This window comes from Sinocyclocheilus anshuiensis, unplaced genomic scaffold (assembly GCF_001515605.1).
Source record: "Sinocyclocheilus anshuiensis isolate Anshui unplaced genomic scaffold, SAMN03320099.WGS_v1.1 scaffold1683, whole genome shotgun sequence".
NCBI lineage: Eukaryota > Metazoa > Chordata > Actinopteri > Cypriniformes > Cyprinidae > Sinocyclocheilus > Sinocyclocheilus anshuiensis.
Genome location: NW_015548387.1, coordinates 136,229 through 160,876, shown reverse-complemented (window position 1 = coordinate 160,876; position 24,648 = coordinate 136,229). Strand labels below are relative to the sequence as shown.

The 24,648-nt window shown below is 38.5% G+C and overlaps 1 protein-coding gene across 1 annotated transcript in view; it reads right to left on the bottom strand.

Annotated features, from left to right (window-relative positions):
* Nucleotides 1-17,640: 17,640 nt before the first annotated feature.
* LOC107656700 (nuclear receptor ROR-gamma-like) overlaps nucleotides 17,641-24,648 on the bottom strand; it is a 34,430-nt gene continuing 27,422 nt past the window's right edge. Inside the window, exons 2-13 of the mRNA XM_016444642.1 lie at nucleotides 23,892-23,977; nucleotides 23,617-23,739; nucleotides 22,891-23,001; nucleotides 22,597-22,738; nucleotides 22,124-22,459; nucleotides 21,911-22,030; nucleotides 21,616-21,737; nucleotides 20,550-20,682; nucleotides 20,219-20,326; nucleotides 19,045-19,155; nucleotides 18,845-18,954; nucleotides 17,641-18,745 (exon numbers count right to left, since the gene is read on the bottom strand). Coding sequence (XP_016300128.1) covers nucleotides 18,581-18,745; nucleotides 18,845-18,954; nucleotides 19,045-19,155; nucleotides 20,219-20,326; nucleotides 20,550-20,682; nucleotides 21,616-21,737; nucleotides 21,911-22,030; nucleotides 22,124-22,459; nucleotides 22,597-22,738; nucleotides 22,891-23,001; nucleotides 23,617-23,739; nucleotides 23,892-23,977 — 1,667 coding nt within the window. The 3' untranslated portion in view covers nucleotides 17,641-18,580. The remainder of the gene's footprint in view (nucleotides 18,746-18,844; nucleotides 18,955-19,044; nucleotides 19,156-20,218; nucleotides 20,327-20,549; nucleotides 20,683-21,615; nucleotides 21,738-21,910; nucleotides 22,031-22,123; nucleotides 22,460-22,596; nucleotides 22,739-22,890; nucleotides 23,002-23,616; nucleotides 23,740-23,891; nucleotides 23,978-24,648) is intronic.

Below are 24,648 nucleotides of genomic sequence, written 5' to 3'. Positions count from 1 at the left end.
CAGCCCCCGCACTCGCCCATCGAGTGTTGTCCCGCGCCGCACTCTGCTGCGTTGGGTCCCGCGATAGATTGTTCATATAGCAGTACTTTTAAATGAAAAAATTGCACAATACACTACGTTTGAATTCATTATTGAATTTTGTGCATAACAATGCGATTAATCGCGATTTTAAAATATGTGATAGTTGCCCAGCACTAATATATATATATATATATATATAGCTATATATATATTATTTCCATTATTTTTTTTTTCACCAGAAAAAAAAGTAGCTTATCGAACACACATTGATGTCCTGTGACAACATGCATCAATAGTGAGACATTTTGTCAGGCTATGAGTGTTTCCATAAAACAGGCTATTAGTCTATTCAACAAAATTTTGCAGTGAAACAATTCTGAAACACAAAAACAATTTAATAAAACAGTAAACGTGTAAAAGGTGACTATACACCACTAACTTTACAAATATAAAAACACTGTAATTAATCAATTAAACAAATAACAATTTCTGTCATCTGCAAGGTATGGCAACTTGCCCTAAGCTGACAATTATGCAAAATGTTAAACTCTATGAAAAATGTATGAAACATAGTTTCATATATTTTCATTAAAATCAACCTCCGTCATACACTTCCTTTGATTGTGTTAATTTTTTTATCCAGCAGCTATAACAAGTGGTAATTTTATTTTTGAAAAGGAGTGTCTGTGTAACTGGACCTTTGACTCATAACCTAGTTACTGGATGCCCTTGTGAATGTGACATAACAACTAGCCCTTCTCTTTCTATTGGTCATCAGCCACCCCACACTCTAGTTATTGTATCAGCGTCAGTCGGTGAAAAAACCCATCTGTTGACTAGTTTAAAGACACAACCCGTTTCACATACGACACCAGCAGGGTTGGGTTGTCAGGTCTTGAATGTATTTTGGGTGGTGTGATAATGTGACTGTTTCAGTCTCTATAATTCATGGAATTCCTGTCTAACAAGTTTAAACATTGTGTAATAATTTGTTTTAAACCAATGTCAAGTAGTATAGAAGATTAAATTTACCATTCGTTCTTCCTAAGTTTCTGCTTTATTCTGCGCTTTTAAGCCTTATGGTGGACTCAAAATGGATATATATATATTTTATATCATATAGATATGTCTAACCTGTTGTTGTCAGCATCTGATATTTATGTTCATGTTCATATTATTCATATGTTCATGCTAAATGGCACAACATCCAAAATAGCATGTAATTATATGGACATTGCTATATGTACATTGTTTGCATTTTCTGTATTATTTCTATTGTGTTTAGACTATATTCGTGTTTTATATCTGCACTATTGCGGTATTACTCATTCACACACATGCCATTTACACTTAGCATTGCTCATCCATATGAACTCATTTACTTGCACATTCAGTACATACAAATGTAGAAGAATGACAGACCAATGATGCTTTGAGATTTGCAAATATTACCATTTGCAATCTATTATTTGTTTTAATCTCAGATAATTGTGTTTCAAAATTCATGTTTTGATCATAGGACTAAGCATTTAAATATTATCTTACTAAGACATTTTTAGGAGCTATAGATTGACAACTGATATTTATATGCATTTTATGCAGTAGTTTGGTATGAAGATCTCATTGATTTACATTACAATCTATCAGAAGCATATGAGCCATAAAAGTCTGATCTATATCAAATATTATTCTCAATAAAAAACATGTAGGCAAACATGTTTTTCCCCCTAAAGAATAAATGAACTGTTCCATTAAAAATATACTTTTTTTCATATGTCAGTCTTTACAGGGTTAAACATGATCAAATTAATACTATAACTGAGTCAGTCTATGGTCATTGAATTGTTTGTATCATATCCATATTCTTACTCCATTATTTATTTGTTAATTATAACTTTTTCTTGAGTAGTTCTGTTTAAATAGATATGTTAGGCTATACTATATCCAGTTCAGAGTAAGGGTATTGAAAAAACCCCTCTGGTTTCAGTGTGAATGTGTGATGGCTCACTGAATTTGGCTCCAGGTAGGGCTGGCAGGGATATCTCAGATGTGGAAATGAGCAATAGAAACACTGAATTCTCAGAAATTACGGAGCTGGCCCAGATTCAGTCTTACATTAACTAACACAACATTGCTGATGCCAAACTCGGTCCTGGAGGGCCGGTGTCCTGCAGAGTTTAGCTCCAACTTGCCTCAACACACCTGCCTTCAAGTTTCTATGCCTAGTAAGAGCTTGATTAGCTGGTTCAGGTGTGTTTAATTGGGGTTGGAGCTAAACTCTTCAGGACACCGGCCCTCCAGGACTGAGTTTGGGCACCCCTGTTCTAGGGTGTGCAGTTATTTTCAGAGAAATGTTCTAGGCAGTCCAGCAGTCCAGTTCAATATCACTTTGTCAAACAATTTCAGTTATTTATTTCAAAGGTCCTTGCAGCAAAAGAACCAAAACCCACAACGCATTGACCAAGCAAAAATATATTAAACAACAGGATAAAAATCACAAACTATTTGCATATTCCTCCTCCCCCCAACATCTCTCCACAACTTTATATAAAAAAAAAAAGTTTCAGGACTGAAAAGCTACATGACATTTCTTAGTAGCGACATGGAAATGTGTCACAAACACAAAGGAGGATTCAGTAGCGAATGTGAAATATAACAATTTATTGAAAATAGTCCAAGCAAGGGAGACGGCAAGAGTCAAGTGAAGGAAGCAAATGGGCAGCCGTGCTTCTCCAAGACAAATCCAGAACAAAATCCATGAGAGACAGGAACAGAGTCCACAGGAGACGAAGAACAAGACCAGGGAGACTCGCACACAGCAGGAACACCAAACGATCTGACAACACAGAACGGATTGCACAGGTATAAAATAGCAGAGCTGATGAGCCACAGCTGGTGCTGATGCACTCATCAGCCACGATTACAGACACACACACACACACACACACACACACACAGAGAGAGAGAGTGAGAATGAGTCAGTGAACCCATGAACTGTGACAAAATGTTGCTGTTCTTGAAGCAGTTGAACTTACAGTCTCGCTAGAGACACTGCTGTTGAGAGACAGATTCAAGTAATTCACACATGCTTAACCAATCTCTCTCTTTCTCTCTCTCTCTGTGTGTCTCTCATATCAGTGTCTCAAGACTCTTTTACTAGCTCTAAAATGAGGTGTTGGTAATGTGTTGTAACATTTCTCTGACAACTGAATGAACTCTTTGTGAATGTTATTTTGGTCATGAAAAAATTAACATGAATAAAAGCAGGGGCGTGTCTAGAGCATTTTAAATGGGGGTGGGGGGCAGTCTGGGTCACTACCTCAAAGGAGGGTGGCCACGACAGTGAACACACACCCGGAGCAGTGGGCAGCCATTTATCTGCAGCGCCCAGGGAGCAGTTGGGGGTTCGGTGCCTTGCACCAGGGGCACCTCAGTCGTGGTATTGAAGGTGGGAGTACATTCTGTACCATTAGGCCACGACTTTTGTATAACTATATACAAAAACAACAAAATACAAATGCACTAAATAAAATAATTTAATAAATGCATATTTACAATTTAAGCACTTAACTAAAATAAGTATTAATAAAATAAATAACTAGAAAAGGCTGACTATATTCAGCTTGATTCCATTTAGTGACCTTCACCTGAATTAGAAAAAAAAGATCCTCTGGTCTTCAGTGATGCGAGGACAACGTTTGAGCGTAATATCTGTGTGAGAGCAGAGCCAATTCATAAAAGAACAATGCATATTTAAAAGCACATGTCCAGTTTTGTGTGAATGAAGGAAATCTGCTTGCGAGTGGAGATTCGTGCCTTTATTGTCTTAAACCACGTAGACACGCCCCTGAATAAAAGCCACAACGCCTGGCATTTTTTACATATAAATGTAATTTATGTATTTTATTTAAATATATTAATTGTTCTGCTGCATTAACTCCACTTTTATACTTTGCGGGAGTTAGGTTAAGACAGATGTGCGATTGTGTGGTTTGTTCCCAACCTTGTCGTTCAAAAGCAGATTCGGGTTTCGAAACACTTGTGAAACGCCCCAATACTTTGATTCGCCTTTAGTCACATGACATGGGTGTTTCGAATCACACTCCGGAGCAGTGTTTCGAAACATCTGCGCTTCGGGATCTCGACACCGTGTCGAAATGTCAGTTTCGCGTCAGCCATCCCTAATATTAACTTGAAACTTTACCAATAAATTAAATACATTATTATTATTATTAACGTTTTTTGCATTGCAGTTTTTCTGACAAAACGTGTAGATATGCAAATGAGCTGATATATTATTAAATATGCGCTTCTTTACATATATTTAAAAACAATGAAAATCTAGACATTGAAAACAGTTACACTTGTAATCTTTATTTCATTTTAACAACATATCAGTGTTACAAATTTTTACAGAACAGATTTCCGATATCTCCTTTTTAATATACTGTATACCTCCTAAAAAATATCAAAATACTATGAACATGCATTAAAATGCGATTATCGCCATATTTATCGCCATGTAAATCAGGTAAAAAACATTGTGTTAATAAATCCTTCTGTAATAACCTTCAGAATATAAACTAATATATATAATATATAACTAAGAATGGACATGGAAAGTATGGCTTAGGTAAGTGCTACACAAGTTGACATTTTTGGTTCAGAATGTTGAAAAAACTCATTTTGAAAAAACGGCTGCTAAAGATATTGATTGCATAATTTGATATTTACAGATTAAAAATTACACTTTTTTTTTTGTAACTGTAACTCATTTATCATTTCCCCCAAAGCTATACTACACAAATGAATACACATATAGACTGTGTGTGACTTCTTTGTGAGATTTATATTATAGACAGAGACGCAATGAGAGGAGGACATATAGAGGAGAAGTGGAGCAGAAAGAGGATAGGAGTAAGAGGTGCAGCGAGGAGAGGCCCCAACTTAGTCTGCCATGCCTGCCTCATATGTTGGCCCTTTAATCTCTTGCTTGTGTCTTTTGACCTTTTTGTCTATGTCACAGCTCTTTCTTTTATGTTTTGCACAAGCAGAGGTCACAATCTGCTTTTACTATCTGAAGCTTGTCTACACTTTTGATTGCACTAACTGTGACCTCTGTGGTCTCAAGCCACAATCTGTACATTACAGATAACATGGCAGAAGCACCTTCATTGAATGTTGAAATAGCCATACTGCTGCCTCCACTCTGTTTTTGCCAACAAATACAGTTTTGGGACACCTTGACCAAATGACAGAATTTAAGCACTCATTTGCATTTTGAGTGCCCCCATGTTGCATTCTCTGCAGTAGGCTATCGCTGGACATCCTGGAATAAGCTTTTTGCCAACCTCTTTTGTCCGAGAGCAGCCTGCATGCTCATTGTGACTCTCTGGTGTCACACCATTTTCCTCTGCTTTCCTGTACCAACCCCATGAGGGTTTGTATGTTATGCAGGGGATTCTCATCATATGACATGGAGTATAGGAGGCTAGCCTAAATAGCAGTTGTCATTTGTTCTACATTGCCCTAATTAGTAAGTATTGCTCCTCTATTATAATTTCGCATGCTTTTGCATTTTGCAGCTGTGAGCTTGCCTGCCCCTTTCCCACCCAATTTACCCTGTGCACTAAGTTTTCTTAGAGCTGTACCCATACGTTTGTGTGCATGGTTGATGCATTCCAGTTTTGTTATTTCATGTCCTGGATAAGCATTCAGTGCAACAACCTCCCTAAATGAAGTACTGTCTCCTTCAGAATGCAGTGTAGCACAGCTGATGCCGGCTTATGTATCTCCCCCACATGCGCTCAGCTGATTCCTGCTCCATGGCTTTACTGGAACCAGAGAAGTTCTTTGTACAGTCATCGTGCTTTTCTTTCCATGTGTTGTACTCTTCCTCTTAAGTTTTTATCTCTCCTAGCATTTTCCTTTAGTGCACATTCATGACAATAAGATGATAAAACTTCAAAGTTTATCACAAGCGTTGTAATAAGGTCTACGCACACACTAATGCCATAGTGTGAAGTAATGCCCCCTTTCTGCCAAGTGCCATCAAAAGACATCCATACATTCCTCCCTTAGAATTTCTGCCACATCTTGGTCAATGTCTGCATAAGCCTGTCTGACGACCTGCTCTCTGGCCCTTCCTAGTGACTCTAAGCCTCTCTTTATCTCTGCCACTGAAAGTAAAAGAATAGTTTATCAAAATGCTATTCAATCAAAATTAATGTATACAAGCACTAAAATATAGTAATACACTTTTGTAAATGTCAACAAAAATCAGGATGTTTTACACAATTGTTATTAATTCATTGTACAGTGGGAATATAGTAAGCTACCATAAACTGTCTGAACACCCTTTTACAATGCTGGAAAATGTCTAACTACCTCACTTTACCTGTCACTCTTCTGTCCTGTCTCTGAAAGGTTTTCACATGTAGCGTAGGGATACCCAGTATCTTGGATATTTTCTTTAAAGCAGCATATCCCAGTACTAACTTGTGTGCTAACAGAGCCATTCTTATGTTTATATCAAAGGCTACATCACTCCTTGTTGACTCCTGTAGACGTGAGGATGAGAACACACTTTTTCTGTAGCCATTTTCTAGTGATTTACATTTTTTGCACTCCAGCAACAGACAGCTACAAAACACTTGATTTTGGGGATCTATATTTATTTGTAGATCATTCGATATACAGTTTGGACAAATCAAGTCTTCAATCAACTCATTCAAACATGACATGCATTATTAGCCACTGCTGTGTAACTTGGATGTGACCTTCGGGGAAATTCCTATCGTCATTCATCGCATGCATCTTATGCTTCGATGCACTGCAAGTGTTTATTTTCTCGTTCTTGCAAACTAAGACTTTTTTGCATGCACTTTCCTTACTTAATCGAGCTATAGATAGCTGCTTATGCCTTTTTAATTAATTTTTTTTTTGATGCGTTATCACAGATTTTCTGCGTTTTCCCCATCTTCACTGCACTGATGTCTGTGCATCTGTGAGCTAGCGGAGCATGTCACGTGATGCATTTTGGCGAATCAGGCCACGGGAAATTGACTTCAGCCAATGAAATTTCGTCTCCTGGTTTAGATCAGCCTTTATTTTTCCCCTATTCTCTCTGTTTTCAAATGGGATCACAGAGATATTTCTGATTGAAAAATGCTAATTTCAGACAAAGTTAAGGAAAACTGACAGAGTTATGAGAACAAAATGCCTAAAAAACACATTTTATTGTGAACTTTTGTCATTTTTATAGTATCACTGTTAAAGCAGACATGTTATAGAACCAAAATATACCAAAATCTGAAAATCCACCAGTATCCACAAAAATGACTTTTTTGCTTGTTGTTTCTTGCCTTAACCTGGCTTTAGTCTGTGTTGATCGTGATCTTGTTTCTGCTGTTGTCAAGTCTAGTCTTGCATTTCCTTTCCATTTATTTGATACTTTTTGATATTAGGGTTATTTCTTTATTGATTACCTTTGTGCTACCTAGTACCTTGTTTTTGAGCTCCTGCCTTTAGTTTTGTTTTCCCCTTTCCCTTTTGCTCCCCAGCTTCCCCATCTGCTCTGGCTGCTGGATTCCCCACTCCCTGCCACCATCCTCACATCCCTTGCTGCTTAGCTCTACCTGCTCCCCTGCCCTTCCTGTTCCTTCCATCCAGCTGCTCTGCTAATATCAGTCTTGTCCTCCAGCCCCAGAAGAATCCAGTCAACTCATCCAGGCCTCTGCCTTCACCCTCCTGTAACCACTCTCTCTCTCTCTCTCTCTCTCTCGCCACACTTTTGTGCGCTCAAAATATGATCTTTCGCGTGCAGAATTGTAGCAGAAATGTAAGCCCATACGCTTCGGGATCTCGACACCGTGTCGAAATGTCAGTTTCGCGTCAGCCATCCCTAATATTAACTTGAAACTTTACCAATAAATTAAATACATTATTATTATTATTAACATTTTTTGCATTGCAGTTTTTCTGACAAAACGTGTAGATATGCAAATGAGCTGATATATTATTAAATATGCGCTTCTTTACATATATTTAAAAACAATGAAAATCTAGACATTGAAAACAGTTACACTTGTAATCTTTATTTCATTTTAACAACATATCAGTGTTACAAATTTTTACAGAACAGATTTCCGATATCTCCTTTTTAATATACTGTATACCTCCTAAAAAATATCAAAATACTATGAACATGCATTAAAATGCGATTATCGCCATATTTATCGCCATGTAAATCAGGTAAAAAACATTGTGTTAATAAATCCTTCTGTAATAACCTTCAGAATATAAACTAATATATATAATATATAACTAAGAATGGACATGGAAAGTATGGCTTAGGTAAGTGCTACACAAGTTGACATTTTTGGTTCAGAATGTTGAAAAAACTCATTTTGAAAAAACGGCTGCTAAAGATATTGATTGCATAATTTGATATTTACAGATTAAAAATTACACTTTTTTTTTTGTAACTGTAACTCATTTATCATTTCCCCCAAAGCTATACTACACAAATGAATACACATATAGACTGTGTGTGACTTCTTTGTGAGATTTATATTATAGACAGAGACGCAATGAGAGGAGGACATATAGAGGAGAAGTGGAGCAGAAAGAGGATAGGAGTAAGAGGTGCAGCGAGGAGAGGCCCCAACTTAGTCTGCCATGCCTGCCTCATATGTTGGCCCTTTAATCTCTTGCTTGTGTCTTTTGACCTTTTTGTCTATGTCACAGCTCTTTCTTTTATGTTTTGCACAAGCAGAGGTCACAATCTGCTTTTACTATCTGAAGCTTGTCTACACTTTTGATTGCACTAACTGTGACCTCTGTGGTCTCAAGCCACAATCTGTACATTACAGATAACATGGCAGAAGCACCTTCATTGAATGTTGAAATAGCCATACTGCTGCCTCCACTCTGTTTTTGCCAACAAATACAGTTTTGGGACACCTTGACCAAATGACAGAATTTAAGCACTCATTTGCATTTTGAGTGCCCCCATGTTGCATTCTCTGCAGTAGGCTATCGCTGGACATCCTGGAATAAGCTTTTTGCCAACCTCTTTTGTCCGAGAGCAGCCTGCATGCTCATTGTGACTCTCTGGTGTCACACCATTTTCCTCTGCTTTCCTGTACCAACCCCATGAGGGTTTGTATGTTATGCAGGGGATTCTCATCATATGACATGGAGTATAGGAGGCTAGCCTAAATAGCAGTTGTCATTTGTTCTACATTGCCCTAATTAGTAAGTATTGCTCCTCTATTATAATTTCGCATGCTTTTGCATTTTGCAGCTGTGAGCTTGCCTGCCCCTTTCCCACCCAATTTACCCTGTGCACTAAGTTTTCTTAGAGCTGTACCCATACGTTTGTGTGCATGGTTGATGCATTCCAGTTTTGTTATTTCATGTCCTGGATAAGCATTCAGTGCAACAACCTCCCTAAATGAAGTACTGTCTCCTTCAGAATGCAGTGTAGCACAGCTGATGCCGGCTTATGTATCTCCCCCACATGCGCTCAGCTGATTCCTGCTCCATGGCTTTACTGGAACCAGAGAAGTTCTTTGTACAGTCATCGTGCTTTTCTTTCCATGTGTTGTACTCTTCCTCTTAAGTTTTTATCTCTCCTAGCATTTTCCTTTAGTGCACATTCATGACAATAAGATGATAAAACTTCAAAGTTTATCACAAGCGTTGTAATAAGGTCTACGCACACACTAATGCCATAGTGTGAAGTAATGCCCCCTTTCTGCCAAGTGCCATCAAAAGACATCCATACATTCCTCCCTTAGAATTTCTGCCACATCTTGGTCAATGTCTGCATAAGCCTGTCTGACGACCTGCTCTCTGGCCCTTCCTAGTGACTCTAAGCCTCTCTTTATCTCTGCCACTGAAAGTAAAAGAATAGTTTATCAAAATGCTATTCAATCAAAATTAATGTATACAAGCACTAAAATATAGTAATACACTTTTGTAAATGTCAACAAAAATCAGGATGTTTTACACAATTGTTATTAATTCATTGTACAGTGGGAATATAGTAAGCTACCATAAACTGTCTGAACACCCTTTTACAATGCTGGAAAATGTCTAACTACCTCACTTTACCTGTCACTCTTCTGTCCTGTCTCTGAAAGGTTTTCACATGTAGCGTAGGGATACCCAGTATCTTGGATATTTTCTTTAAAGCAGCATATCCCAGTACTAACTTGTGTGCTAACAGAGCCATTCTTATGTTTATATCAAAGGCTACATCACTCCTTGTTGACTCCTGTAGACGTGAGGATGAGAACACACTTTTTCTGTAGCCATTTTCTAGTGATTTACATTTTTTGCACTCCAGCAACAGACAGCTACAAAACACTTGATTTTGGGGATCTATATTTATTTGTAGATCATTCGATATACAGTTTGGACAAATCAAGTCTTCAATCAACTCATTCAAACATGACATGCATTATTAGCCACTGCTGTGTAACTTGGATGTGACCTTCGGGGAAATTCCTATCGTCATTCATCGCATGCATCTTATGCTTCGATGCACTGCAAGTGTTTATTTTCTCGTTCTTGCAAACTAAGACTTTTTTGCATGCACTTTCCTTACTTAATCGAGCTATAGATAGCTGCTTATGCCTTTTTAATTAATTTTTTTTTTGATGCGTTATCACAGATTTTCTGCGTTTTCCCCATCTTCACTGCACTGATGTCTGTGCATCTGTGAGCTAGCGGAGCATGTCACGTGATGCATTTTGGCGAATCAGGCCACGGGAAATTGACTTCAGCCAATGAAATTTCGTCTCCTGGTTTAGATCAGCCTTTATTTTTCCCCTATTCTCTCTGTTTTCAAATGGGATCACAGAGATATTTCTGATTGAAAAATGCTAATTTCAGACAAAGTTAAGGAAAACTGACAGAGTTATGAGAACAAAATGCCTAAAAAACACATTTTATTGTGAACTTTTGTCATTTTTATAGTATCACTGTTAAAGCAGACATGTTATAGAACCAAAATATACCAAAATCTGAAAATCCACCAGTATCCACAAAAATGACTTTTTTGCTTGTTGTTTCTTGCCTTAACCTGGCTTTAGTCTGTGTTGATCGTGATCTTGTTTCTGCTGTTGTCAAGTCTAGTCTTGCATTTCCTTTCCATTTATTTGATACTTTTTGATATTAGGGTTATTTCTTTATTGATTACCTTTGTGCTACCTAGTACCTTGTTTTTGAGCTCCTGCCTTTAGTTTTGTTTTCCCCTTTCCCTTTTGCTCCCCAGCTTCCCCATCTGCTCTGGCTGCTGGATTCCCCACTCCCTGCCACCATCCTCACATCCCTTGCTGCTTAGCTCTACCTGCTCCCCTGCCCTTCCTGTTCCTTCCATCCAGCTGCTCTGCTAATATCAGTCTTGTCCTCCAGCCCCAGAAGAATCCAGTCAACTCATCCAGGCCTCTGCCTTCACCCTCCTGTAACCACTCTCTCTCTCTCTCTCTCTCTCTCGCCATCACCATTCCCTGTTTCCTGGTGCTCTTTGGTGAGCTTGTCTGTCCCATTGCCCTTGGAATGTGTCTCTCAGCTATTTGCTCTGGAACCCCTTTCCCAGACGCCTCCTGTTGGGCTGTCATTCACTTCCACGGACCTGGCTGGAATCTCTCCTGGTTACCCCCTCAGACACTGGCTTAACTATTACTTCCTGGGTTCATGTTTTCATGTTTTTGAAACTCAACAAATTATTGTTATCCCTGCAACTGATTCCTCCTATTTTACCACCCTGACAGTTCGATCTGGCCAGCATGGAATCAGCGGGATCCGGGCAGCCGTCGTCCAGCAGAGAGTGCTGCTGGGTCAGCATGCCACACGACTCATGGTAACTTCCAGAAAGGTAGAGGTCATGTCCTCTCAAGTTACTGAACTCACTAACCAGGTCAGGGAGTTGATGAGGGACCAGGCTTCGGTCTGCAGCTGCTGCCTCTGCTTCTGCTCCTGTTTTTGCCTGGGTAGCTTCAGAACTTAGAGTGCCAACTCCGCCTCCTTATGATGGGGATTCTAAGGTATGTCACCCGTTCCTGTCCCAGTGTGCCATCATGTTTACCCTGCAACCCACCACCTTTGCTACCGAAGCAGCAAAAGTGGCATTCATTATTACCCAATTCACTGGGAGGGCCCAAGATTGGGGAACTATTGTCTGGGAGAAGCAAGCGCCTTACTGTCCCACATTTGAGCTGTTTCGTCAGGAGATGATCATGTAATTAATTAGATAATTGACTGACAGTCCTAATATAGAGAGCTGAGTAGATTACTTACAAATTGTAGTCCGTTACTGATTCCAAATTACTTGACAAAAATTGTAGTTAGTAACATAATTCAGTACATTAGGCCTACACATTTTAGGTAATATAATCAGACTACTTTCTGATTACTTTTAGATTACTTCTGACCTAACTCGTTTATCACATTGATTTAAATAGGGTAATCTTGTAACATATTGATATAAAAATACAAAGAGTGAGAAAATATATTCCATTCGTTGTAGTTAAAAACATGAAGTGCATTCAACATTACATTACGCCAAGGTTTTCCAAACTAGGCTTCACAAAGGAACTGGGTGTTCGTGAGTTTAAAGTGCCCCTATTATGCCATTTTTAAGGTTCCTAATATTGTTTTGGGAGTCTCCTACAATAGGTTTACATGCCTGCAAGGTTAAAAAACGCTTTTGTTTTCTCAAAATATGCATTTAATATCGCCTCATTTTCCAGCGATTTTCAAACGATTTGTTAAAAGCAGTTCTAAGATTCAGTCTCTCTAAACCCCTCCTTTCCTTGAGTCTACTCTGCTGAGATGGTCCTCACTGCAGAACACAAGTATAGGTCTCTGCAGGAAAGTAATGAGAGTTACCAGATCAGGGCGTTTTTAGACCATGTTTCCTGATTGGCTGACGTCATAGTGACGGTAGGTTTAGGGGTGGGGTTAGGTAAGGGGGGATCATCTTGATTGCATGATTGAGAAACACCCTGCAGTTTGAAAACACCCACAAATTCAGAAACGCTCACTTTTGCTCTGCAGAGACCTCAATCTCGCAGAACACGCAAGATCCAGGGGGCGTGGTTGCATCCAGATCCAACTCCTCCCACCTTACATATACCTAAACCTACCCGTCTCCACCCTTAACCTACTAATCTCCACCCCCTAGATGTGGATCCAACCACGCCCCCTGGATTTTGTGTTCTGCAGTGAGGGGCTACTGACTCTGCTCTGATTGGTCAGATGGCCCAGTCTGTTGTGATTGGTCTACCGCGTACAGCGCGTGTCAAAAAACGATACACCCTCTGCAATAGTTCTGTATTTTAAACGCTCGATAGAAAATATAAACATCTGTTATTTCTCATACTTACAGGTTGTGATTCAGTGGAGCCAGCTGGTCCAAATAAACTACTGTACTGAGCCATCTTTCAAGAGCAAGTGTTTTGTGAATCCCACATTGAAGATTAGAGAAGCAGTCCTCAGTGATGGAAACACAAAAAAAAGATTTGGGTTGTACTGCTGTGGTACAGTGAAAAAAATAATTAATGCAGCCTCATCTTTTGGGTATGAAAATAAAACGAATTTAGTTTTACAGCGTAAAACTTCTTGACATGATGTGAACCACATGAACAAGGTACAGTGTTTGAGATTGGGTCAACTTGTTCTCGGCCGGCCAGTGAAGAACATAAGCGGGCATTACCCTGTGATGTGTAGCCATAACAGAAGTGGGATTTGAATTACTGACGACTCGTTTAGGCTGTTCAGAGTCAAATGGCATAATAGGGGCACTATGAAAAGCTTATGATTAAAACATTAAAAAAATTAAAATACAATTTTAAAATAATATCAGTCAAAATAAAACACTAAAAAAATTAAATATTTTATTTGTTTACATGCATGTCATGTGACCATTAACCAACGTCAGAGAACCCTGAACATGCAAATGTGATAACTATTAAAATATTTATTTTTAAATCTCTGGGGTACTTTAAGTAAATAGGCCTAGGTAAAAGAGGTTCAGATGACAAAAAAAGTTTGGGAATGCCTACATTACATGTAAATAATAAATAACGTGAATTTGTGCATTTTAATGTGTTTGAAAGACAGAAGCCTTCCAAAGCTATATACATGGTTAAATAACCTACTGAGTGATAATTCAAATAAAAATCAATGTGTTCATCAGTAGTTGATGCAATGTTGAAACACTTCTTAAACCTGAAATGATTTTTGTAAATCCAGTGGTCAAATGCTGTATAGCCACCTGACCAGTGACTGGTCTTCGTGTGAATGTCCACACAACTGGAAGACTTTCTAAGTGTATATAAGCAGTAGGCTACTTTAGAAAGGATCATTAAAAGATGAAAAAGGGGAACTAGGGAGAATCAATAAATTATGAATAATTTATTGCTGGTGTGTGAATAATATGTAATCATGTAATCAATAAAAAAGTGACTGTATGTAATTACTAGTATTTTAAAAAGTAATTTTGTACTATTTTAATTTGTACTATTTTAAAATGTAATCGTTTAAGAGACTCACTCACAACATTGTCACCATACTGGCTCAATAACAATTTCAACTGCAGAAAGATTCACTGAAAAATCCCATTGCTGTTGGACTAAACATTGGCTGCGTCCGCATCAAGACACAAATCCAATGTTTCTGTAACATCTTATATTTTTTGAAGTGCCTTTATCTCATTGCAGCATAGATATCCTTCACTGTCTATGCTATCCCACAATCCTGTGCACGCACACGGCAGTTGGTTGTAAAATTACAAATGGTGACTGATGGGAGTGATTAAAGGGAGTAAATTAATTATGACTCAGTTTCTCCCAAGAAGTAAGCATTGTAGCTATTAAATATTTGCTTGGTTATGACTAATGCCGAATTCACACTGCACGATTTTCAAAGACGTCGCATCACTGTTGGTTTCACACTGAACGACTATCTGGGGTAGCATTCAGTTGTTGCTGTGTTCACACTTCACGATGGAACAACGACAGGAGGTTACACACTGCATGACTTTACAATGGGAAGAATCGCCGACAGCGCTGTCTGGTGCAGGGCTGCCAGGTTTTCGCTACAAAACCCGCCCAATTACTACTCAAAACTAGCCTGAAAATGTCCCAATTGCTTTCGAGGGGGTCCCCTAGTAAAAATCGCGTTCCGGTGGTAAAATAGAAATTTTTTTGGCGGGGTTCTCCTGGTACAATTCACATTCCAGGGCCTAAATATCAGGTTATTGGGGTCGCTTCAACCTGCTGACATAAAAAACAACTGGTGGCAATCGTGGATTTGGCAACACTGGTCTGCAAACTACGTTTCACATAACTCCTCTCCGAACTTCCCGTTGCCCTGTATCGTGCTCTCTCATTGGCTGTAGGTCATCGCCGACTCCTCCCACTGAACTTTCCCTTGCCCTGTATCGTGCTCTCTCATTGGCTGTAGGTCTATTCTGATGTCCTTTCCAGTCAAACACATTTCACACTACAAGACTGCAGCATGCCAAATATCTCGTCTTATTATCGTGTCTTTGATAACACACACACTACGCGATTGTTACTAGCACCGATTTGCCTTTGATTTTGGGCATTTGTCAGTGATTTCCACAAAACTGTCGGCGAGAGAAAACCAGGGGTAAAATCGTGCAGTGTGAACCCAGCATTAGAAAGGAAGTTTCCAGAAGGGCTCCTGCAGGCTGATGTCATAGATCGTGGGGGTCCAGACCGGCTCCTGGAGGACCGGTGTCCTGCAGAGCTCAGATCCAACACACCTGCCTGGAAGCCAGTGATCCTAAAGACCTCGATCAGCTGCTGCAGGTGTGTTTCATTAGGACTGGAGCTGAACTCTGCAGGACAGGACAGAAATCATTTCACACAGCGTGATTGTGAATCGGCGACAGCTCCAGATATTTAGCATGCCAAATATTTTGCGGGCGTCCGCGATTCCCTCAGATCGCGTCTTTTAATAATTCACAATGCGTGATTGTCACTCGCGTGAACAAGCACCGATTTGCCTCCGATTTCGGGCATTTGTCGGAGATTTAGCAAAACATGTCGTCGAGTGAAACATCGGGCTAAAATTGTGCAGTGTGAACTCGGCATAAAGCTCACCTACCTTCTGGTAAGGTCATTAGAATTGATGTCATGGTACCAGAGTTCTTAGGAGTTCTCATATACACATCCTGTGAAGTCATAAACTGACTGTACAGTGATGCCAAGTTCACACTGTGACTACACAATTTTCAAACTCGTCGGATCGCCGTTGTTTTCGCACAGCGTGACTATCAGGGGTAGCATTCAGTTGCTGCTGTGTTCACAGCCCGCAAATTGTCTGTGAGCTGATTTCCAGCTACAAGGAGAAAAAGAAAAACAGATTATGCAGGAGGGAGATGCAGGGAACAGGGATTGGGTGTTCTGCAAAGAGAGTTGGAGGTAAATAATTTTGCAGTAACTGTTAAGCTGATATTGTGGCTGGTCAAGCAAATGTTTGTGCTTGTTTCTGTATGATATAATTGTTCATATATCTATTAAAATACTGATATTCTGGTCTATAACTCCTCCCTGAACTTCCCTTTGCCCTGTATCTTGGTCTCTCATTGGCTGTAGGTCATCGCCGATGTAGTTTTCAGTCAGAAATCATTGCACGCAGCGTGATTGTGAATGGTCTTTTGCGCCTACGTGTCGGCGATTCCCTCAGATCGCGTCTTTGATCATTCACACTGCGTGATTGTCACTCGCGTGAACGAGCACCGATTTGCCTCCGATTTCGGGCATTTGTCGGCGATTTTGCAAAACCTGTCGGCGAGTGAAAAATCGGGCTAAAATCGTGCAGTGTGAACCCGGCATAGTGAGGCAGCAAAGATATAGATGGTCTTTCACTACGTTCTGTTCCCCTACTATTCCCTAGTCTGTTTTGAGGTCTTGTAGGGAGAATTTCACCCAGTTGTGTTTGCGTATGACAAAGCCTTTCTAGTCTGTTGTGATTCAGATGATCCTGTGTTTAAACCTAATGAAAACCAAATTAATTTGGTGTTCTTTTTTATGAGAAATGTTGAAACTTCTTGTGTTGGTGCAATTCTAACAAATAACATTGTTATGAGATCTATAAACATGGAAAAACATTTAGAAAGTGAGCAGTGAGGGCTGTATGACATACGTGTGAGTCAGATGAGTGAGTAAAAACTCGGAAAGAAACAGCTTTCAGACTTTGCTCACAATTCAGTCAGGAATGGGAAACAACTTTATATTTTTCCTGGATACAGCCCCACCCTTTACACTTTTCACAAGTTTATTTGAGGTCTTTTCTGCAGTATTTATGATTTATGATTTAAAGTATTTATGCTCCAAAACTGAAACAATAACAGGGTTTCATGAACTGTGTGAGTTATAAGTTAAAGCTGACACAAAATACAACATGGAACAGAAACTGTGCCAAAAATAAAAACTAGAACATTTACGGAAATTATGGAGACTTTTGATGAACACAGATTTATGAAGCACACATACTGTACTCCTTCAAATAAACATATGGACATTTGTTTATAGATTTCCACAAATTAAACTGTGCAATTAAGACAAAAACTAATTGTTGTCAATCTAAGTGTCTACACAAGCATATTGAATAAGAGCATTATATTTTATTTCATAGAAGTATTCTATAATTTTTTTAGAACCTTGAGCATAAACAGTCAAATCTGCAAGTTTGATAATTATTTGAGTGAGTGAATCCAAGAAAACAGAGAAAAATCCAAAAACACATCTTAAGATGGTCTGTTTGAAGGGAATGATGATTTCAAGAACACAATCCATTGTGAAGCAACAGGTTCTTTTCAAATCCATGTGAAAAGAATGAAAGATAAGCATTATAAGTGCCAAGACAAGCTTTAACGGGAGGGGAGTACAAAAAAAAGGCTGACACAAAAGGTGTCAAAATAGACGATCATATTTAAATTAATGCAATAATGTAATAGGCTATAAGTAGCAGAAATCATTAAGCATTCATGTCTCTGTACCGCCTGAGAAATCAAGAGGGAGGACAGAAGGAGACTCTAATGTTGTAAATGAAGCTTGAAAATCCCCAGTTGCTAACTGATGCCGTTAGTTCAAAAATACCAGTTCCTTTTTTAACGATCTGCTGTTTGCTGGTATCAAAACTGATCAGCTCTATAAATCACATAATAATGATCAGAGCTAAAGCTCTTTATATCAGCTAGGATCATTGAAAACTTCAAAAACATTAAAATACATCCTCAGACAAAAACAAGCTTAAGAATACTGAATAGCATTTGTAGTAATATTTTGCTTTTGGCCTACAGAATAGAATTTGCACAAAATACTGCATAGTTCTGTTAATATTATTTTCTGTTCTTCTGAGAGTTACAAAAATATATTTAAATTCTTCAGCAGGTAGATAATATATTTAGATCTAGACCGCTTACACTATATGTAACTGTGGGTGTGTTTGTGTATTGTGTGCGATGTCATTTCATTTCTGCATCTGCAAATAAAATGTGTCTGTGTGTGTGTGTTCAATGAGTAGTCAGTGTCTGTATATCTGTGTCAGAGACGAACAGCTCTTTGTATAGCGGAGGGAAGAGGGAATGCACCGTGAGAGGGTAAAGCTGCCGGAACCATCGCAGTTTCTCAATATGCAGTGCACACAGAGACTTCAGCACCGGGACTCTTTGATACAGCTGGAAACACCCAAAAACACAACATTACCCGTTAAAAAATAATTCAAGCCAATACAATTCCTTACTTTCTGTATTAAAATCCTTTTTAAAATCTTTTACCTTATGCAGTAGACTCTCCTGATTGTCTCTGTGCAGAATGTGACTTAGGGCAAGCTCCACATCTCTCCTTACTCTCTGCACTCGTTCTCTGTCTTCCAGACACGGTCGATCTACTCAAAATGTAGAGAAAGATGGAGAGATTAAGCCCATTCTACCTTGATGTCAGGGTTTCTGCTGTAATGTGGTTTTGCTGCGCTCACCTGCATTGAGGAGGACCAGCGCAGTGAACACTGCTATCTGCTGTTCAGTCAGTCTCAGCGCACACAGATTGTGAGCAAAGTCAAATAGAGCAGCTATTAGATCACCGCATGCTGAAGAACAAACCCAAACATACAAAAACAGTTTGAACTACATTGCCATTAACCTTTGGAGGGTAATGACTGATAATAAATCATAATGTCAGTGAGTAATTATTCCTGTGTACTTGCATATAATATTAATGGAATAAAAGGCCACTTAAGTGTACTTAAAGGGGTCATATGATGCTTTTTTAAAGATTCCCTGACATGGCTGCATCAACACTAACTGCGGTTACTGAAACCACGCCTTCTTTCTTTGCATGCACATTTGGGCGCATTATGCAAATATTTCCACATAGTGAGGTAGATATGTGGGGGCGTGTTAGAACGAGCCGTTTTAGGGGGGTGTGGCAGAGTCTTAACTTTGATAAAGAATATCTCTTTGGGTTTGTGACTTTAGTCTTTGCAACTTCAGGGATCTTATCTATGCACAATCAGCTTGTAACACTCCAAAGAGAAAGGAAAACTTGAAATCGCATCATATGACCCCTTTAAATAATGTACACTTTCATGACTGTTTCTTAAGACACTTTACTACACTTTTAAAAAGTGCACTTTGTAATAATTTCAAATTAAACAATTTACTTACATTTTTAATTATCTTTAGCTGTGCTTTAAAAAAGTTCACTTATTTTGATTTGTGACTAATTTACCAAAGGGTTTTAAAGTTAAAGTTAATATATTTCAAATGTATTCATATTTAAAAAATATATTTAAATACATGACATACAAGTTTCAATAGAAATGACATTAAAGTATATTTTAGTTTACTATAAATCTTTTTTAGTACATTCGGCAGTATACTTTAACCACATTTCAAAGAAAAAATAATTATGAAATTACACATAAAGAAGTACTTAATTCCTACTCAAAAATCAGTACTTTGAAGTTATGCTAGTTACATTTAATATAAATGTAAACTACATATACTGTATAAATGTAACTACATTTTAATTTAAGTGCAATTTACATACAAATGTAGTAAACAAGTTTTTAAAAATATGCTGACAAAAATGCTCTTACACTGGAAGTCTATGGGGAGATCGCTGTAAACCAAAATATCCCTTTAACTCACCGAGGGATTTGAAAAGTTCTGTTCCTGCAAATTTGCAGTCAAAAAATACTGTGTTGTTTTCTGTGTTAAACATCCGACTCATCCGAACCAGAACCACTTCCATGGACCCTAATAAGACAGAAAGGCACACACAGAAAAAGGCAGAAAGGAGAGAGCAACATACCAAGAATCATAGAAAGAGAAATGAGGATGGAAGAGGAGAAGACAAAGCCAGAGAAGTGACAGGTTTTTGAGAGATAGAAACAGGACAGAGAGAGATGAGAATGGAGTTATAAACCTTACCAGCCGTTAATTGATAAACTAGTATGTTGTATGGATAGCTATATCTCACCACTCTTGAGGAGAGCAATTTGATCATTCTGACAAAGCTGACGGAATCCTGGGATACGTTTAGCAAATTCCACCACATACTGAACAGCATCGGTCAACCGCACTGCACAGTGCTGCCACATCTCATCCACCGACTACAGAGAGAGGAAGAGAGAGATAAAGAAAGTGAGAAGGGAGAGAAACCTGAGACCGACTGAGTGGAGAGAATGTTTCTACTATATATTCAGATAACCATACAATACAATTCAAAAGTTTGCAAACATTCTGAAATACTGGTATTAATATTTAAATGTGATGCATGTGATTCTCTAAATAAAACAATAAACACATAATAAAATAGCAGGAATTTACAGGAATTCCGGACCATCTTTAAAGGCTGTATGTGAGAGACCATACAGATGTGGATATGTTTTCATCAGTTCTGCAATTCGGCACTCCATGTTTTTTTGTTTGTCAAGATTTGTCACTTTGTTTGTCAAGATTTTTTTTTTCTTTTTCGAAAAGACAATGCACTATAAGACAATAAAATCATCATAATAGACCAATGGCAGTTTAAATGTGTTTAACAGTCAGATTGAAGTTTTCCACAAAATTTGCGCTGACGACTTGTTTCGATCAACCAAAAAGAACCTTGAACACTTTGTTTGACCAGATTTTGTTCGAAATTACATCACAAGTGAAAAAAATAGAATCTAATTGTTATGGACCAATGGCCGTTCGAAGGTGTTTGACAGTCAGCTTTAAGTTTTCCAGAAAGTTTGCACTGGCAAGCTGTTTTGCTTGATATCACACTTATTAATTCGATTTAGCTTGAAGTATATCAGAGCCTTTACAATTTAAAAAAAATTAAAAAAAAGATAAAAGTTAAAAAACTTTTTCTAAACTGTGAAATTATTTTGCACTTAGAAATGTATTTCTCATAATTGCAATTATTTCTGTGACTTTACATCTCACAATTGAGATGTTTAATTAATTAAATCACAAAGAGGAATGTGTGACTAATGCCTCTGTTTCACATGGTCATCAGTTATATCTGTGCTAGTTACATAAGAGTAGAGGAGATGTACTTTGCTCTGGTAAGCGTGGATCTCCTCCCTGCTAAAAACCTTCCATCTGAGAGCCTGCAGCTCCTCCGGCCGATACTGAGTCGTCTCTCTGTGAGAACGTACGATACTTGCAGAGAGCTCCTCTGTCAAAAAAAAAAGACACACGCACAAAGGGATACATGTTAATCCAAAAGCAAAACCACAACACTACTACAACACCACCACAACAGTTCAACTCCTAAAGGTGTGATCACATTAATCCACTTTATAACACCACATAGCACACATGAATCTTTAAACTGCTTGTGGTTCTCACCTATGTGCAGAGATGTTGGGTAAGAAAAGAACGAGCTCTCAGGGTCAAAAGGACGAAACCCCATTTCACTGCCGCTCATGTTCAGAATAGCCTCTGGTGTAGACCTTGTAGAGTCAAATCCTGAAAGAGAGAAAGAGAAAACTATAAACCACAATATCGTATAAGATTTATCTACACGATGAAAAGTACTTCCTTCAGTGTTGAATTTCTCACCTCTCCCAGCTGATAAGCTGTTGCTCTCACCTCTCCTGTGGGAGCCCCTGTAGGCCAGACTATGAGCCTGGGCCTCGCCTATGCGACACTCCAGGTATGGATGCACCTCTGGAGGGCAGCCTTGCAGTTCAGGCTCTACAGAGTAAGGGAAAGCTGGAGGTAGAGGTGGGATGAGATGTGGTGACTGTTCTCTGGGCTCTTTGCCAGTACGGTAGGCTGGGAGAGGCTGGGGCTCTTGGACTGAGTTGGCCTGAAGACGCTGCTGCTGCCGATGTCTCTCGACTTCTGCAAATAGCGAGTCTCTCTGACGCTTAGACATACGACCAAACTTCACCGCTGAGGGAGACGAGAAAACATTACTACAGTTATGAGGCTGCATAAAATTTTTATTTAATTAAATGCTGCTTTAACGCACAAACTGAGTATCACAATTGTGCTTTCCAAAAAATCATCCATCCATCCATCCTTCTTACCGTCGCGGCTCATTCCCTGAGCGACACATTTTTTGAGGCGGCAGCTCTGGCAGCGGTTACGGCTGGCACGGTCAATGGGGCAGTTGCTCTGTCTGGAGCACGAGTACTGCACGCTGGAGGACTGACTTCTGCGAAAGAAGCCCTTTTGGGAAAGAGAGAGAGAGGCAGATGGGGTTTAGAACAATTACGTGTGATGTGCTAAGGAAGCAGGGCATCCTGTTTGTGAATCCCTTACATACAGCCTAAATTATGACTATTTGACATTAGTGAAGTATTTTTTTCCCTTTTTCTTACCTTGCAGCCCTCACAAGTGATAACTCCATAATGAACCCCTGATGACTTATCTCCACAGATCTTACATGGGATCACCTCAATCTGAGCTATAGACACAAACAGAACAATAATATATATATACGATATTATATACACATTTTTAAAAAGTATAAAGATTACACATTTCTGCTTAACCCAAAATAAACTGAACCATTTATGAATAATTACATTCAATTAAAACACAGACATACCAACGGAAAAAAAATGCTTTCAGATGTTAAAATGGTCAGAGAAAAGTAGTACATTTTCCAAAACAGGTATTTAGTGATGGATAAGTAGACTAATTAAAATGAACAAATGAAACACTGGATGACTGTTTTTTTTTTTTGTAATAGATGTCCTTATGTGTATTTGCTGTTAAATACACACTCACTGTATACAACCGTACAACCACAAATACACAGAAGTATAAATACACAAACCTGCTGAAACACAAACACACACTGGTTTTGTAACAGACTAAAGATAATCCCTGAAAGCCACATTAAGAAATCCTAATCTAATGAACAGAAGGAGAGAAGGAAAGAGAGAGGTATGAATGAAGTGTAGCTCTACTGTTGTGCTGTGCACACAGACACATATGAACGTGAATATATTTAAAATACATTTATTTCATACTAAGTATAGTTTAAATCTAGTAACATATATACTGCTTGAGAATTACTGACATTAAAATTATAATTAAACTTTATTTGGAGTTTTGAGGCGGGAGCTCTGGCAGCGGTTACGGCTGGCACGGTCAATGGGGCAGTTGCTCTGTCTGGAGCACGAGTACTGCACGCTGGAGGACTGACTTCTGCGAAAGAAGCCCTTTTGGGAAAGAGAGAGAGAGGCAGATGGGGTTTAGAACAATTACGTGTGATGTGCTAAGGAAGCAGGGCATCCTGTTTGTGAATCCCTTACATACAGCCTAAATTATGACTATTTGACATTAGTGAAGTATTTTTTTCCCTTTTTCTTACCTTGCAGCCCTCACAAGTGATAACTCCATAATGAACCCCTGATGACTTATCTCCACAGATCTTACATGGGATCACCTCAATCTGAGCTATAGACACAAACAGAACAATAACAACACAAACATTAAAGCCTTGATCATGTGCTTTACCACAAATGTGTTGAGATTTCACAGTTGTTTGAAATATTACGCAATGCTATTTATCAGATTAAAATTCTAGCCAGCAGAGGGCAGTACAGCCCAGAAAAAAAAACAATTATTATTACAGATACATTACAGTTTTCATTATCGTATAGTATATACATTATAGTTTTTTAAGGTAGTTTTATTTTTAACTTTTTTAAATATATATTTTTATTGATGAATACTTTTATTCAGCAAGGATGCATTAAATTGATCAAAAGTGACCGTAAAGACATCTATAATGTTACAAAAGATTTCTATTTCAAATAAATGCTGTTATGTTGAACTTTCTATTCATCTCTTCAAGAATACTGAAAAAAATAAGCAGCACAAATGTTTTTAACATACACTGATAATGAGAAGAAATGTTTCTTGAGCACCAAATCAGCATATTACAATGATTTCTGAAGGATCATGTGACACTGAAGACTGGAGTAATGGCTGCTTTAAAACTATATTAAAATAAAAGACAGTTGTAACTGTAATCATATTTCACAATATAGCTGTTTTTACTGTATTTTGATCAAATAAATGTAGACTTGGTAAACATGGGTGACTTGCAAAAACACTAAAAATTA